Below are 16,913 nucleotides of genomic sequence, written 5' to 3'. Positions count from 1 at the left end.
GACCAAAAATAATATATTAGCATAAATACCAATTTCGACATACATTTTCATTCACAACTTATTTTCTTCATTCTAAAAAAAGACCATCATTCTCTCATCCAGATTGTAAGAGTTTTCCTTGATTTTCAATAGTTAATTCATATAGGTTTCTATGTAGTATTTTAAATGTTCCTTATTTTTGTCTAATTTTATATGTCCATTTAATTCTTTAATTTTTTGCATGCTACGTAGAATGGAACAACGAGCCATCACGTTGCTGAAAAACTTGAATCTCAACCAGGATGACTATACCATCAAAGTTCGCATTGTCAGACTATGGAGTCGACCAGCCTTCAATGATTCTCGAAAGGTTTATTGCTATGATATGATTTTAATGGACGAAGAAGTAAGTGTACAGCAAAATTGTTGATAATCATACTTCATATACATATTATTTTACGTTCTTTTATTGGATTTAATTGTTGTACTTATTGTATATATTAGGGGACGAAAATTCAAGCCTTTGTCTTAGCCAAGACTGCGAGAGAGTATGAACAATTGTTGAAGGAGAAGCAATGTTTGTTCATCCGTAATCCTTCATTAGGCGAGAATCGACAGAAAGTGAAATATGTTCATATTTCCACCAAGATTAATCTAAACAGCAACGCAATAGTGTCGGTTTGTGATGAACCTGTTGGTTCTGAGTGGGGATTCGACTTCTCTCCTTTTAGTTCTATTGTTGAAGACCCTACTGACGACAGCAAGTCCTTTAAAAGTCCCATTGGTATATTTATTTTTATTTTTAATAAATAATACCGATATGTTTTTTATATGATGTTACAAATAATTTTATGTTAATATTGTTTTATTTGTATACGTAATTGGTTTTGTCGTTAAGAGTTTTCCTTATGATCTAAAAGAGGATACCAAAGACGGGAAACAAGAAAAGAAGCTAACATTCATGCTTCAGGACTTAGAGTTTGTTAATCCTTTATTTGTCTACAAACTATATGTAACTCATTCAGTCCTGTTCTAATTTTTTTCTTTTTCTTATTATTTTGCATAGAGGGAAGCAGATATATGTTACTCTTTGGGATGCTTATGCTGAACAGATTTTGGATTTTGAAAGGGACAACCAAAATGAAAAAAAATGTCGTTGTAATTGTTCAATTCGGAAAATACAGGTTCTGGGGAGGTATACTCCTACATTTTCATAAAATGTACTTATAATTACACAATATTTTGTTATCAACTGTCCATCATAAGGAATTTGAGAATTTTGTGATTACTAACAGGGTATCTTTATGTTTCAAATCTCTACACTGTCACTCGCGTGTTGATCAACGCTGAAATTGATGACATTTTAACATTTAAGAAGAGGTATGTTTTAACATCACCATATCAATACTTTTTGACTGGCTTCATAAATAATGTTCAATTTTTTGTGTTGTTAGGTTCTTCTCAAACATTACCCCCGAAACGTCTTCCACCTTTTCTGGATTGAGTGCATCCAGAATAAAAGATCCTACTGAAGAGTATCTTTCGGATTTTGAGTTCAGTACTATTGGAGCTTTAAATCAGATTTCGGAGGTACTAAACGTCTAACATTTACCATGTTTCTTTACTTGACATATCATTAACACGTCATTTGTAATATCTTTTTTGTACAGAAAAAGTTTGTAATTATTTTCGGAACTATAAAGAGTTTTGCTTCCGAGGATTCTTGGTTTTACAATGCCTGCAGAAATTGTAATCGATCGGTCACCACAAAAACAATTTCAAAAGAAAAACAAGATGGTTCCGATGGTTTTGAAGATATTGTTGTTCTTGAGTGTAAGGATGATGGCTGTAACAGTAAGCCTGTTTACTCCGTTCCGAGGTATTATTACTTTACATATCAATTGATTTTTTTGATGTTTATGCATTCCATTACTGTTGTGTAACTTATAATTAACGTGTTTCAGGATCAGGGTTCTGATACGTGTTCAGGATTGTACAGGGATTGTGACGCTCACCTTATTTGAGCGTGAGGTGCTTAAGCTGTTGAAGGTTAACGCGAGTCAGCTGTTGGATAAGAACCTTGATGTACGTTATATTTTGTTGTTTTGTTTTACAGCTGTCGATTACTATTAGTTACTTATCTTTACATCGCTTTTTGACATAATTATTATTTTCTGTATATTACTCGCCAGTTGGCTAACGAAGGGCATTTTCCGCACGAACTCAACGCTCTACTCAACAGGAAGTTTGCATTCAAGATATCTATCAGTCCTTTCAACATAAAACACAAATCGGATGGTTACTCTGTTTCAAAATTAACAGACAATCGAACTGTGATTGCCGAACTAGATAAAATCTTTGATGTCATTCAGGTACTTGAAAACCTATGCACTGATGTTTTGTTATATTTTATATAACTCTAACGAATTATATAACTAATATTATATTTCATATTTCAGCCTGTTGACGATGAGCGTTTGAATGTTGTTAGCTCTGACATGAAAGCATCAGATGAGGTCCCCGTAAATGTGTGTAATTTCTATCTGGTTGTTCGTTAAAATTCCATTTTTTTTAATCGTTATTTGTTTTCCCTTTTTTAAGGATTCTGTCTCCCGTACCAAAGCCGATGAGACACCTGTTTCAAATTTTACTAAAGACATGTTTAAAACACCCGATGAAGATCTCAACGGTACCTCAATTCGTGTCCTGGAAAACGACCTGAAGCGGAATTTGGACAGCATTTACGATGATGATGTGATGTCTTCGCAGTCCTCTACAAAACCCCGTAAATCTGGCAAGGAGGTTGTCGATGATGATGGTGTCACAGTGGGATTACTGATTCCCAAGGTTGAGAAGTAGTTTGTGGCAACTAAGAATGTTTTGAACATCTCATTGGTTTTTATTTATTCGTGGATTGTTTGTTTGTTTTTTCGTAAAACCTATTAATGGTTCCCGTGTTAGAACTTTTGTGTTTTTATGCTTTTGTGTCGTTGAAAGTTTATTAATAAGAGATGTTCCTTTTACGTTTTCGTATGTATGTCATTGGTTGTGTTGCTAACATTTTCCTATATTTTTTGCTTTGTTATGCTATTGTTTTTTTTAAAAGTATGTCTTTTCTAAATGAAGGAAACGGCAGAAGTGGAATGCGTTGATTTGTTTTCTGACTTGAAAGAAGATGGTGTATGGTATTCTATTATCTTTGTCAGCTTTGAATTTGTATGGCATGACAAAGACTTAGACAGATTGATTATTGTGCTACTCGACCAACAGGTAACTTCATAACATGTTTGCTAAACTTTCGACTTCTAACTTACTTTTAACTATAATTTATTGAAAATCCTTTTACATGATTTTGTTTAGAGGCAGAAGATTGCAACAATTGTGCCTATCAACTATTCTAACTTATACCCATTTAGTAAGATGGTTGGTGGTGTATATACTTTGTCCCAATTCAAAACCGAAAATCTTATTTATCATGAATATCCAAGATATGAAGGCTACATCATTGTCTCTACAAACAAAAAGATCGTATTTAATGATTTTTCAAAACTAACGCCTTTTTTAGTTGATCCTCCTAAAGGTTTTGTTTTGTACCCGTTGACACCATGCATTAAAACATTAGCTCATGACAGAAGACGTGAAAGGTATATTGTTGGTAAGTTTAATTTCTTTTTACTTTGATGCTTACATGTTATTGTTTAAAGTTTAATTGTATTTGTTATCTATTAGTTAATATAATATATTTTTTTTCATTTATTTGAATAATTATGTTAGTAGTTTTACCTTATGTAGATGTTGTTGGACGAATAATATGTGGCGAAAGAGACAAAAATAAACATATGTTTAGGTTATTCCTACAAGATTACACGTAAGTCAACTCTTTTGGTGACTACACATTATCTAAAACTTATTATTTAACAATAAATTAAAATATAACAGAGGACATGTTATTGAAATGGAATTGTATGACATGAGAGGATTGGGATACGTTACAACTCGGATGAATATAGAAAAAAAGTCTATAATATACGTTGCTCGGGTCAAGTTGGTTTATTGCAACACCAGTAAGTTTTTTAGTTTGTTTTATTCTGTATCTTAACATTTAAGTTGACACAATTATTTGTTTAAAAATCTATAATATAATTTGCAGGAAACATTTTGAGATCAACGGATTTGTCTAACATCGTTTTTTCGCCTAACATTCCGGAATCACATCTTATTGGTTCTAATATTCGATCATCTATTCCATGTGATTGTATTTTTAAATGACCCGTTTATTATTTCATGTTTCATGGCATTCTTTTACTTATTTATATATACTTTTTAAACCTTTCAATGAGATGTTAAAATGCAGTGTTATTTGATGTTATTATTTAAATATTTTTTATTTACATCTGCATTGGATATATATGATAGTAGTTGTTCCATATATTTGAACTGTATTATACTTTTACAAAATTAACATAAATTCTTTCCTTCCCACTTTATTTAAATGGACATATTTTTTTTACGATTTATAATACACGTTTTATAACATTTAAACATTGGTTTGTAAATAAACATTTCAAATAAATATATTGTTGTTTATATAATATTATCAGTTATTTGATTATTATAATTGATAACATACCAAAAATACAAAAGTATAACTGTATTATACTTTTGCATTATTTGATAAAATCGTATTTTAAACCATAATAGAATAGATGTCCAATTACTGGATTCCTCACGTTGATAATCAAACCTATTGCTTTGTAATTAACTTTTTTCGTGTGGATTGATATTATCGTAAAAATTCGTATTAGGATACCATTTAAATTAATTCATAGTAAATAACTAATCATCTACTAGATACCATTTATATATGATAACTTTTTACAATTTTCGTATTTTGTAATCATACTAAAATTAGATATTTAGTTAAATAGTTTACAAATTCGTAATTTATTCAAAATAAAGTATGGTTATCATGTTTCCAAAGAAATTATATACATTGGTAACATAAATATCATGATAACCCCTCTAATATCTAAAGAATCAACTTTTACCATTTCCTTTTATTTATACAAAGTATACAGGCAAAGGATTTGAGAATATCTTCTCACTAATCAACCGAATTTTCCTTTCCAAGAGGTATGTTTCTAGAACTTTAAGCTTCACAATAACCAAGAAACCCTTTTGATCTTCATCTTCTTCATAAAATCTTCATGTAACTCTTGATCGGTAATTCTCATTAAATAATAACTACTTTATTTTCCTTTAGTTTTATCATGAAGTTTGTTCAGAAGTCTGATTATTTCTCTGTTTGGTGTTTCGAAATCTTATATCTTCGTCAACGAATCGTTATTTGCTATATAATTTGTTAGTTTTGATGTTTTACTTTTTATTGTATTGGAAACTCAAAGCATTATCTACACAGTTTGTATATACATTTTCATGAAGTTGTATTTTAGGGTTTTTAGCCGATGAAGGTTTATGTATAAAGCTGATGAATGTTTAGGTATAATGTTGTTTTACAGCTGATGAATGTTTGTTCTATGTCTTGAATCTTATACAAGGATCTGCTGATTTTGAAAAGTTTTTTTTCTTTTTTTTTTATTTACTTTTAAAATTTTTAAGCGATTATTATTTTAAATGTTTGCATGTCTTCATATTGATCTTGAAGATTATAAAAAAACTGTTTCGGAATCTATGTATTTGTTATATTTTTTGTTACAGTTGTGATGTTTGTTTGGTATTCCATTCAAAACGATTGATTCGGTAGCCATAAAGTTTTTATTAGATTTTGTAATTTCATTAATGTATTTCATCACGAATAGCCTGAAATTATTGTTTCATTTGCAGACTTGATGGTTTGACTGTTAATTGTAAAGAGTTTTTTTAAGTTTCTCTTTTAACAAATGGCAGAAAATACATGTTTATAGTGTAGTCAACGTTTTGTGGAAACTATCTTTTACCTTTAAGTTGGATCTTTTATGTCACTAACACTTAACTCTATTTTCAGTTTCAGTAGCTGGTTGTGTTAATAATGGGAGACAATTCCGATGATGAGGTTCTTGAAATATCTCGTGATCAGTTCGTTCAGAAAGTAGACGAGGTAAACTACTTTTAGCTATAAACACATTTCTGATTATTGGTTATATGGGAGTTATTATATTGCATATTGTCATTTTTAGGCCTTACGTAAAGATTATGGCTTCTTTTTTAAACATGAAGAACCAAATGTCCCCCAGGTAATCGTATATTTTTATAAATGTATCTTTATACATAAAATTTATATGCTATTTAGTGTAACATGTATAAATGTACATTATATTTAAAAGTGTAAAATGTGGCTTCTTAACAGGATAGTTGTATTCCACAAGAAGATACTATCACCATGGAGGGAAGTGGAAATACAAGTAAGGTTAAACAACATGACGTTCAATCTACTTCCAAGGCCTTTATATCTGAAGGATCTCAATCTCACACAGAAGATGTAAGTTTATAGATTCATACAAATAATATTATTTTGTTAACGACAATATGGTATAGTTTTGAAGATGTTATTTTTTGAATTCATAAAGGCAAAGGAAAATATAAGGTCGGTTGGTAGTTCCAAGTATAAGAAGCGTTTACATGGAGACAATCGCGGACAACACACTATTCCTGAAGATCCGGAAGTTTTGAACTTTACACGTAAAGGAGAATACAGGCTGGTATTATTTTTGTAAATTAAATATTTACATTTACATTATTTATCGTTATTATTGGATGTTTAAGATTTAAACTGTTAAATAAACGTTTTTACATGCAGCGTCTTCCGGTCGGGGTTTCAAATCGCGCTGGTTTTACAAAGAAGCTTCATACACTGAAGATTGAAAACATGCAGGGGCAAGTTAGTACTTACGAAGTCAAACGGGAAAAGAACGGAAGTGCTTTACGCTATTCAGTCATCGACTGGCCTGTATTTATGGCGGAAAATAACTTGAATGACGGCGACATGCTTGATTTCACTTATGTGACTTCAAAGAAAACCGTTATCTTAAAAAATGTCCGACATGTCTAAGCAAAACTGCACCGAACTTTTATAAACTGTCTTTATGTTAAACTGTTTGGTCTTTGTTTTGGTAGCTATCCTTTGAACATGTAACCGTATGGACTTATTTGTTAGTGCACTTTTGTATGTTACCTAACTTTTGTGTATATGTTTAGTGTTTAAGTTTATGTTTGTTTGTATGACTAAAAATGTATATCAGCATTCCAGAATGCTATACTACTAAATATATTATTTATTGTCAATTGTCAATTGTCAATTTTTGAATTCACATTTGTTTCATACTTTCGTTTTAATATTGATGATATAATCAATATAGTTCAATTGATAGTAGTAATTCAAAACATACCAAAAATACAAAACCTATACTTGGAAAGGTCAAACTATAGGTCATTTTATATTTGGAATAACTAATCAAACATAAATCAAGAAATTTTTTTGCGATTTAACTTGATATGGTATTAAATTGATTCCATAAATATGTAAACCACTATTTATATTGAACGAAGACTACTACTTCGTTTACTATGTAAGCCTCATGTTTGATGTTTTACTAAAGGCTTATACATTTAACGATTGTATCTTCTTCTTCTTCTTATTGCAGTAACCTTAATCACATTTCCGGTGATGTCAAAAAGATCGAAAAATGAAAATTTCTCTTCTTCATTAAAAGATGTACAGAACGAGAACATTGCAAACCGTAAGTGCCATTTCATTCATTTATCAAAATAAAGTATAAATTTCGCGATCAGGTAACTTAATTTTTCATGAACCTATTAACAGTTATACTCACGTCGAAAAGGTCAAAGATTGAGTCTTCGTCTTTCGTCAAGCAACCTTGCAATACAAACACTACAAGTGGTAGCATTTTGAATATCTTTCAGTTTATCGATTATTAGGTAGATACATGGCTCAAACAAATGACATATACTATTTTTTGTATCCTTTTATTATTGATGTTGCAGGTTGCATAGCAAGGATTCCATTTTCAGACATAACTAATGGTATACATATATTCCACACATATATGCATATTCCTTTAATATGTTGGTATAGTAGTTTGCTTTTTATCTATACTTTGTAAATTGTAATTTTAATTTTTTTTAGTTCGCTATACTGATACGAATAAGGAAGCGAAAGAGAGGCGAAGACAACGAAAAATCTATTTGGATTCTCGGAAAAATAGGTCTCTACAAAGACATTCTAACGCTCTCAGGAATGTATCTTCAGGTAATAGTTGTAAACTAAATCAAATTCTGAAAGGAACGCACCTTCATGTAATAGTTTTAAAGTTACATGCATTCATGAAGATAATGTGACCACGATTGCGTCGTAAACAATTAAATATCAAAACCTTTTGTCTTTAACAACTTAGAATCGTATATTGATGTTGTAATTGTTAGATGACCATTAAATTTAAAGTAGCATTCCAACAGGATACATGTATCAAAATATTTAAACATATAACATAGGCCAAAATATTATTTAGTTGTTTCCCAACAGCTAACATAAACAAAACATTTAAACAGCTTCCTAAACAACCATTCCTACATACTTATATACTTATTGCCAAAACCGTTAGTTAGACAAAATTACCATACAAAATGGTTGAACGGTGGCGATCTATGGTACTAACCCCATTATTCTTCGATTACATCCCTAACAAAGAGTGTAGGCATATCCTCATACCACTCTAAAACGCAAAGATAACCCATCTTGATGTTGTTTTCACGAACCCATGCTGGCCATCCCAATACACTAAACCGATTTTTCTTTTTTGATCGTTTTGGTTCAGCCGTGACGTTCAGATTTGTTTCCACACCACGCCTGTTTTTAATGGTCACCTTTCCGCAGCGATCGATTCCCATGGCTCTTGCGACCTTAACCGGTATCTGCTAAGAAATGCCAAACAAGTATCCAGACGGTAATGATAAAGGCACTAATGACACCATATAACAACAACAGTCAACTTACTACAAAATAATCAATGTAAATACTTACAAAACGTGAACAAGAGGAGGGCATGAAAATGAGATTTGGTTCTGGTGCGTTCCAGTCAATTTCTTCCGAAGTGAAAGATTCGTCTGAGTCCGAATCTGTTAGCAGTATCACTTCCTTTTTTTTATTTTGTGTCTTTCGCTCAGTTGAAGAACGCGCCATTGACTACATATAATTATATCAGTAAATAATAGATGTTGATTATCATAGAACATATCTATATTGGAAAAATCCCCAAATTTAATAACATTTGTGTGTAACACTTAGGCCAAACAAATATACATATCAACAATTATCCTGACCAAAAAACCTAAAACAAACAATAATAGATGTGCAGAAATAAATCATTCAATAATAATAATAATGCCCCAACGATAATCATGTTCAAATCGAAACCCTAAACCGACATAACCAATAAAACAAACAATACGAAACCAAATCCTAGAACAATAACGGCAGATCAAGATCACAAAACATCTAATTTCGCTCAGATAAAACGCAAATCTATATAATATGATGAAACGACGAAGAAAATGCCGTTAAAAACTATATGTTGTCTATCAAAGAACATGTCGGTTTATTAAAATCCCCAAATTTAGATTGCAAATCTCTAACACTGATGCAATTAAACATCTACGTTATGTGAGAACATAAGTTTGAATCGTACCTGTTGGTGATTTTTCTTTCACCGCTGATAATGTGAATGCCGATCGACAGAAAAACTGTGTATGAGTATGAAGTTTGGTGTAATATAAATAAGTGGGTAATAGAGAAAGAGATAAGAATCATTGTTACGTATACCTATCTGATATCTGATTTGACAACTAGATGATGAAACCCTATTGTTACTTTATTTCATTTACAGAAGTAGTCCCTATCTTCAATTAATTTTTGTGTAGTTTTATATATACATAAATAATAACTATAAATAATAATAACTATAACAAATCTATTTGATTACTTAATGTAATCAAATCTATTATCTATAAAACCGGTTGATTTATTAAAATAAATAATAACTATAACAAATTTTTTTAAAAAAATATGAAACAATGAAAGTATTTTTATATACTGATTCACTATACATTATAAACGTTACTAATAAATATGTAATTTAAGAACTTACAAACCATTTTCATTTCCGGAAAGAAATAAACGTATCATTTTTGGTCCATTCCCATTCCATTTATTATGTCGTCGTTCAAACTACTGCAAATTCTAATATGCTACCAAACTGCAATACAACTTCCTTTCTGTTACTCCTATGTCAAAAAACATGACATTGTATTACAAATTACTGTTTCCTATTTTCTAATACTTTATTTGTAATTATACATGAAATTGTATTTATACACATGTATTGTATTTATACTCACGTATTTCCTATTATCCCAGATCTCACTCATCGAACACCATTGGGCAACATTTCAAACGGTATTATTTAACTTTTTATCTTCTGAATATTTACATTTTCAATTTAAACCGTATCATTATATTTCATGTAGCTTATATGTGTTTTATATTTAATGATTGTCTGCAAGTTTTCATCCCTAAACTTACTCAAGATGAGAGTAAGGAGAGGCGTAAACTTAGAAAATTATACATCAATGGTAAACGTTATGGAATGCAAAAAGGTACATCACAATCAATAGATGTTATAGCATCTACTTCTGGTTCATCATCCATTCCGCATTACATGGTCAATGATACAACACAGGCGTCCATTGAATATGGAGGTAAAACTTTAATAAATGTTTAAAGTAGGATACTATTTTTTAACATAAATTGTATTTATTATTTGGATAATGTTTATATGTACATTATCTGTTTTTTATTATAATATTACAGTTTTTGACCCGAGATTTCTTCAAAATGACTGCAAAGAGAGACGGAGGTTAAGGAAATTATATTTAGACAGTAAAAGATCTACTACTCTACAACAACGAAAATTACACCCTTCCAATACTTTAACATCTTCTACTGATTTAAGATTGTTATCTTCCAACACGCACAATGTTACTCCTACATCGTCGGTGTTACCTACAAGTAAAGATTATATTTACCAAATAATCCGGATTTAGTTTCAAATACAGTATATATGTTTTAAAAAGTTAATAAGTTGGAGTATATTATGTTATTTAGGTAATGTTAGCTGTCTTACAAACAACATGACTACACCGATAAACATTCGTCGTTTTTCTCTATCTTCAAACATCACAAATTCTGGCAACACATCTACTATTCTCGAAAGTTCTTCTTTACAGAGGATGTCGCCAGGAAAACGTAAGTTAATAAGTAAATCGCGAGTTACATCTCCTATACCAATGATTGACTTGACGACAGAGGAAACTACAGATGAGGCAATCTACAAAGGAGTTTCAACAGGTATAATCAAAATTACTTTACTTATTGAATTAACTAAATAGTATCTATTATTTTTATACAAACACCTCCTTCGTAAAGTAATATTCTTTTTTTTTCAACTAACTTTACAGATTATATCGATCATGGTGACCAATGTATTACTTGTGAAGTATGCAATGCTAAATTATGGGATGCTGAAAAAGGAAGGGGAAGAAAAGAGAAAGGAAGAATATGCTATTTCTTATGTTGTGGTTACGGCAAAGTAGAAGTACCAGATTATGAAGATGTTGTTCCAAGTTATAAGAAACTTTTTATGTATAAGGATAAAGAAAGCAAACATTTTTTGAATAATATTCGACGGTATAACTCCATGTTTGCTTTCACGTCAATGGGTGGTAAGGTTGATCCCACTGTTAACAGAGGTAATGGACCATTCTGCTACAGGAATTAGTGGAGAGAACTACCACAGTACTGGAAGCCTGCTTCCGGAAGACGGAGATCAACCTAAATTTTGCCAGCTCTACATTTTCGATACTGAAAACGAACTTTCCAACAGACAATCCGTTTTTAGGTAATTATAACCAACTAAACATTTTTTCCAATCAAAGCTTTTTATAGTAGTATTTTTATTAATCTTTATGTTTTGTAACTCTCCTCTATTTTTTAACCAGTCGTTCCAAGGATTCATCCTCCTCGAGTGTGGCTGAACTTGATACTAAACTGATTAAACATATAAAATGTCTTTTAGATTCAGAAAATCAGTTGGTAAAAGCTTATAGGATGGTTAGAGACTGTCTTCATGAAAACCCTGATCTTAATCTCAAGCTTCGTCTAATTGGTATTAGAGAAAAGGATGGACGAACATATAATTTACCAACCTGTGGTGAAGTTGCTGCTCTAATTGTTGGGGATATTGCCAATACAATCAACAATAGAGATATAGTTATTGAAACGCGGACAGGTACTTTGAAACGAATTAGTGAATTGCATCCTTCATACCTTGCACTTCAATATCCTATTTTGTTTCCTTATGGAGATGATGGTTATAGAATTGACATCCCTCATCGTGGTGTCGTAGACGTAATCAATAAGAAACGTCCAAATTGTACAATGAGAGAGTTCTTTGCATATCGTTTGCAAGACAGAATTAATCAGTTTTCATTGATTCTAAATTCAAGGAGACTCTTTCAACAATTCTTGGTTGATGCGTATACTATGATTGAGAGCGAAAGGCTTAACTAAATACGACTTCAACAAAAGAATCTAAGGTCAGATAGCTATGAAAGTCTATGTGAATTAAGAAATAAGGGCCAGCAAGACATATCTAAGGTTGGAAAACGAATATTTTTGCCCTCTTCGTTTACCGGTGGCGCGAGATATATGATGCAAAATTATTTAGATGCCATGGCTATCTGTAAGTGGTTTGGTTATCCGGATTTTTTTATAACCATCACGTGCAATCCAAAGTGGCCTGAGGTAAAAAGGTTTCTTAGAGACACAAATCTTAAACCTGAAGATAGGCCCGATATACTGACCAGATTATTTAAAATAAAGTTGGATTCAATTTGCAAAGATTTTAAAGAACGCCATCTATTTGGAAAAGTTGCAGCAGGTATTTTATCAAATTCCTTTTTATATTGATTTTAGATTATTTAAATCTACTAATGGTTTATTTTTTTTACAGTTGTTTACACAATCGAGTTTCAAAAGAGAGGATTGCCTCATGCCCACCTATGCTTATTCTTAGAAAATGAATCCAAACTTCCAACGGTAGACCATGTTGATCCATTTATAACTGCAGAAATCCCTAATGAAGAAGAAGATGCAGAATTATATGCGCTTGTGAAAGACTATATGATTCATGGTCCATGTGGTAACGCTAATTTAAGTTGTCCATGTATGGTTGACAATAAGTGTTCCAAGGGTTTTCCAAAGAAATTTCAAGATCATACTACACTGGATTCAAATGGATTCCCAATATACAAAAGAAGAGATAATGGTGTTTCTGTAGTGAAAAATGGAATCGACTTAGACAACCGAAGTGTTGTGCCATACAACAAAAAACTTTTGAAACGGTACCAGGCACATATAAATGTTGAGTGGTGCAATCAAGCCGGATCAATTAAATATTTGTTTAAATATATAAATAAAGGCCCTGATAGAGCAACCGTTGCAGTTGTCCAACATGATAGTAACAACGAAGAACTAGAACAAGACGAGGTCAAAGAATATTATGATTGTAGGTATCTATCGGCTTGTGAGGCATCTTGGAGGATCTTCGCATACGATGTGCATTACAGGACTCCTTCTGTTATGAGGCTACCATTCCATCTTCCCGGAAAACAACCTGTTGTTTTTGGACCCGACGAGGATATTAATCAAGTCCTTAACAAACCATCTGTCAAAGCTTCAATGTTTCTTTCCTGGATGGAACGTAACAAAGACCCGAATGACACATTGGCCTGTACACTTACATATGTTCAGTTTCCAAGTTGGTATGTATGGAAGCTTGATAAACGTTGTTGGGAACCTAGACAAAGACATAAGTCTATTGGAAGAATTCACGCTGTAAGTCCGTCTCTTGGGGAAGCATATTTTTTAAGAATTCTTCTTAACAAAGTGAAAGGACCAAAATCTTTTGATGATATTAAAACAGTTGATGGTAAGGTATATGATACATTTAGAGATGCATGTTATGCACTCGGTCTTTTGGACGATGACACAGAATATATTGAGGCAATCAAGGAAGCAAATGAAACTGGATCCCCTTCGTATCTTCGTAATTTATATGCTACTTTGCTATTAACAAATACGTTATCCAGACCAGAGGTTGTATGGGAAAGCACATGGAGATACATGACAGACGACTTTATCTACAGACTTAGAAAATATCATCGAGTTACAGGTAATTCTTTTACACAAAATGTAGTTCTTCTTCCCTTTGTTTGGTTTTTGGTTGCGATACACAAAAAAAAAAAAAAAAAAAAAAAAAAAAAAAAAAAAACAATTTCGGTTTAAAGAAAAAATGGTTTTGTGTTTAATTTATGATATATGGTTTGGTCCATTAAATTTTTTTCAATTTCATAATATATTTGTTTTTCGATTTTTTACAGCTTTATCAATTCCAGATGAGCAGCTTAAAAACTACGTTTTGAGTGAAGTTGAAAAATTCTTAGCTAGAAACAACTCATCACTCAAAAGATTTGAGACAATGCCGTACCCTGATAATGCGTCTATGTCTGATTCAGACAATCGTTTGATTAACGAGGAGCGTATATACGACCAAACCAATCTTGAAGTTGAATTTAATAATCAACTTAATTTGCTAACTGAGGAGCAACGGTCAGTTTTCCAACAAATAATCAACGCAATTGAGGGTAACCAAGGTGGGGTTTTTTTTGTGTACGGCTATGGTGGGACCGGGAAGACCTTCTTATGGAAGACATTATCTGCGGCAATCAGATCAAAAGGTCAAATTGTATTAAACGTTGCTTCCAGTGGGATCGCGTCGTTGTTATTGTCTGGTGGCAGGACCGCGCATTCCAGGTTTCGTATTCCATTGAATCTTACAGAGGATTCAGTTTGTCATATAAAACCTGATGGAGATGTAGCTAGACTACTACACGAAACAAACTTGATTATATGGGATGAAGCACCTATGGTCCATAAGCATGCATTCGAAGCGTTGGATAGAACAATGAACGACATTTTCAATATCGACACTTCCAACAGATCACATATCCGCTTTGGAGGAAAGGTTATTGTTTTAGGAGGCGATTTTAGACAGATCCTTCCGGTTGTTCCAAATGGTGGAAGACAAGAGATTGTCAATGCCTCAATTAGTTCGTCTTATCTGTGGAATACATGTAAGTTGCTGAGACTAACAAAAAACATGAGGTTAACAGTTGGAAGTTCAGCATGTGATGCTGAAGAAATAAAACAATTTGCAAAATGGCTTTTGGATATAGGTGAGGGAAATGTTGGTGGTCCAAATGATGGAGAAGCATCAATTGAAATACCAAGCGACCTTTTGATCACTGATACATCGGACCCCATTTCAACTTTAATTGATTTTGTGTATCCTTCAATTCTTGAAAACTTCAACAATCAGAATTATTTCAGTGAGAGGGCTATACTTGCACCTAAGAACGAGGTTGTGCATGAGATTAATGATCGGTTGTTGTCACTATTCCCAGGCGAAGAACGAGAATATCTTAGTTCAGACACTCTTTGTCAGTCTGAAAATCCAAACGCTACACAACAAAAACTATACTCTCCTGATGTGCTTAATGGTCTTAAAGTGTCCGGCTTACCTAATCATAGGCTAGCACTAAAAGTTGGTGTGCCGGTGATGCTATTACGTAACATTGACCAACAAAACGGTCTTTGCAATGGTACACGACTACAAGTCAAAAAAATGTATAACCGTGTAATAGAAGCCGAGATAATATACGGAGGTAACATAGGCACTCGCACTTATATACCAAGGATTAGTTTGATACCTTCTGATAAAAAAATTCCGTTTGAGTTTCAAAGGAGACAATTTCCGTTGGCTGTTTGTTTCGCAATGACTATTAACAAGAGTCAGGGACAATCACTGTCTAGAGTTGGTCTGTATCTCAAACAGCCAGTTTTCACCCATGGTCAGCTGTATGTTGCTTTATCGAGAGTTAAAACCAGACAAGGAGTTAAACTTCTGATTTTGGACAATGACGGCAAACCTACTAATAAAACGACAAATGTAGTTTACAAAGAAGTATTTCGTGACTTGTGATATCCATGTACTCATTCATCGTTCGATCATTCATTCCATGTAACTGTTCCCTAAAAATCATAATAACATTATTATGTTCCATACACACAATATTACACAAATTTGCATCATCATGTATCTCGAGATATTACATTATTTGTCTCATTGTAGTTTACTAATTTATTATTTCTTGAATGGTTATTTAATTCAAACGATTACTTCAATAAATTAAAGATATTCATTTGTGTTAAAGTCCACCTGCGAACCTCGCGGGTTCTTAAACTAGTTGGATAAATAAAGAAAACTGACTTTTAATTCATTTAAATTAGCTATTATTGAATTGGAACTAAGGAATTGGGCTTAATCACTAAACTGTAATTTTTTTTATTTGGTAAAACATTTATATATAGAAAAAGTGTATCGTACAATTGGCTTTAACGTACATTACCTACGCGATTTGAAATCGCATATTATATGAAAAAAACGCATACGTAAAAGTGGAAAATCGCATGTTGGATATATGTAGAAATCGCAAGTGGTAATTTCGCATCTTGTATTTGGTTTTTACAAATCGCATGTTGGATATATGTAGAAATCGCAAGTGGTAATTTCGCATCTTGTATTTGGTTTTTACAAATCGCATGTTGAAGACTAAAATCGAACGTTGAAAATACAATCGCTAACATGTTAAAGCATCCTTTCTTAAAAGGGTTGATCATGATGATGATGATGATATCGATGAGGTCGAAGAATCATATGAGCTTTTTAGCATAAACACCATCA

At 32.2% G+C, this 16,913-nt stretch overlaps 3 protein-coding genes across 3 annotated transcripts; all 3 read left to right on the top strand.

Annotated features, from left to right (window-relative positions):
• Window positions 1–232: 232 nt before the first annotated feature.
• Window positions 233–2,925, top strand: LOC118488168. The gene is made up of 9 exons (XM_035985380.1): window positions 233–385; window positions 484–763; window positions 1,275–1,359; window positions 1,434–1,569; window positions 1,650–1,858; window positions 1,944–2,064; window positions 2,172–2,351; window positions 2,439–2,507; window positions 2,581–2,925. The coding sequence occupies exons 1-9, from the start codon at window positions 233–235 to the stop codon at window positions 2,836–2,838; spliced, it is 1,491 nt and encodes a 496-aa protein (XP_035841273.1). The 3' UTR covers window positions 2,839–2,925.
• Window positions 2,926–6,007: 3,082 nt separating this feature from the next.
• Window positions 6,008–7,034, top strand: LOC118488167. Its single transcript, XM_035985379.1, has 5 exons — window positions 6,008–6,076; window positions 6,156–6,212; window positions 6,326–6,457; window positions 6,546–6,677; window positions 6,776–7,034. Exons 1-5 carry the CDS (start codon window positions 6,008–6,010, stop codon window positions 7,025–7,027), a joined length of 642 nt encoding a protein of 213 aa, XP_035841272.1. The 3' UTR covers window positions 7,028–7,034.
• Window positions 7,035–12,781: 5,747 nt separating this feature from the next.
• Window positions 12,782–16,151, top strand: LOC110918957. The gene is made up of 3 exons (XM_022163234.2): window positions 12,782–12,989; window positions 13,062–14,282; window positions 14,491–16,151. Exons 1-3 carry the CDS (start codon window positions 12,782–12,784, stop codon window positions 16,149–16,151), a joined length of 3,090 nt encoding a protein of 1,029 aa, XP_022018926.2.
• The last annotated feature ends 762 nt before the right edge of the window (window positions 16,152–16,913 follow it).

The sequence above is a fragment of the Helianthus annuus genome, chromosome 16 (genome assembly GCF_002127325.2).
Source record: "Helianthus annuus cultivar XRQ/B chromosome 16, HanXRQr2.0-SUNRISE, whole genome shotgun sequence".
In the NCBI taxonomy this organism is placed as follows: Eukaryota; Viridiplantae; Streptophyta; class Magnoliopsida; order Asterales; family Asteraceae; genus Helianthus; species Helianthus annuus.
This window is presented reverse-complemented; position numbering and strand designations above follow the sequence as displayed.

What these genes read in the sequence shown, in the direction of transcription:
- LOC110918957 (XM_022163234.2), top strand. Translation starts at nt 12,782, where the DNA reads ATGGCTATCTGTAAGTGGTTTGGTTATCCGGATTTTTTTATAACCATC. An exon ending in ATTTGGAAAAGTTGCAGCAG is followed by an intron (nt 12,990 to 13,061) that starts GTATTTTATCAA and finishes TTTTTTTTACAG; the next exon opens with TTGTTTACACAATCGAGTTT. An exon ending in AAAATATCATCGAGTTACAG is followed by an intron (nt 14,283 to 14,490) that starts GTAATTCTTTTA and finishes GATTTTTTACAG; the next exon opens with CTTTATCAATTCCAGATGAG.
- LOC118488168 (XM_035985380.1), top strand. Translation starts at nt 233, where the DNA reads ATGGAACAACGAGCCATCACGTTGCTGAAAAACTTGAATCTCAACCAG. An exon ending in CTTTAAATCAGATTTCGGAG is followed by an intron (nt 1,570 to 1,649) that starts GTACTAAACGTC and finishes TTTTTTGTACAG; the next exon opens with AAAAAGTTTGTAATTATTTT. An exon ending in TGTTGGATAAGAACCTTGAT is followed by an intron (nt 2,065 to 2,171) that starts GTACGTTATATT and finishes ATTACTCGCCAG; the next exon opens with TTGGCTAACGAAGGGCATTT.
- LOC118488167 (XM_035985379.1), top strand. Translation starts at nt 6,008, where the DNA reads ATGGGAGACAATTCCGATGATGAGGTTCTTGAAATATCTCGTGATCAG. An exon ending in AAGAACCAAATGTCCCCCAG is followed by an intron (nt 6,213 to 6,325) that starts GTAATCGTATAT and finishes GCTTCTTAACAG; the next exon opens with GATAGTTGTATTCCACAAGA. An exon ending in CTCAATCTCACACAGAAGAT is followed by an intron (nt 6,458 to 6,545) that starts GTAAGTTTATAG and finishes GAATTCATAAAG; the next exon opens with GCAAAGGAAAATATAAGGTC.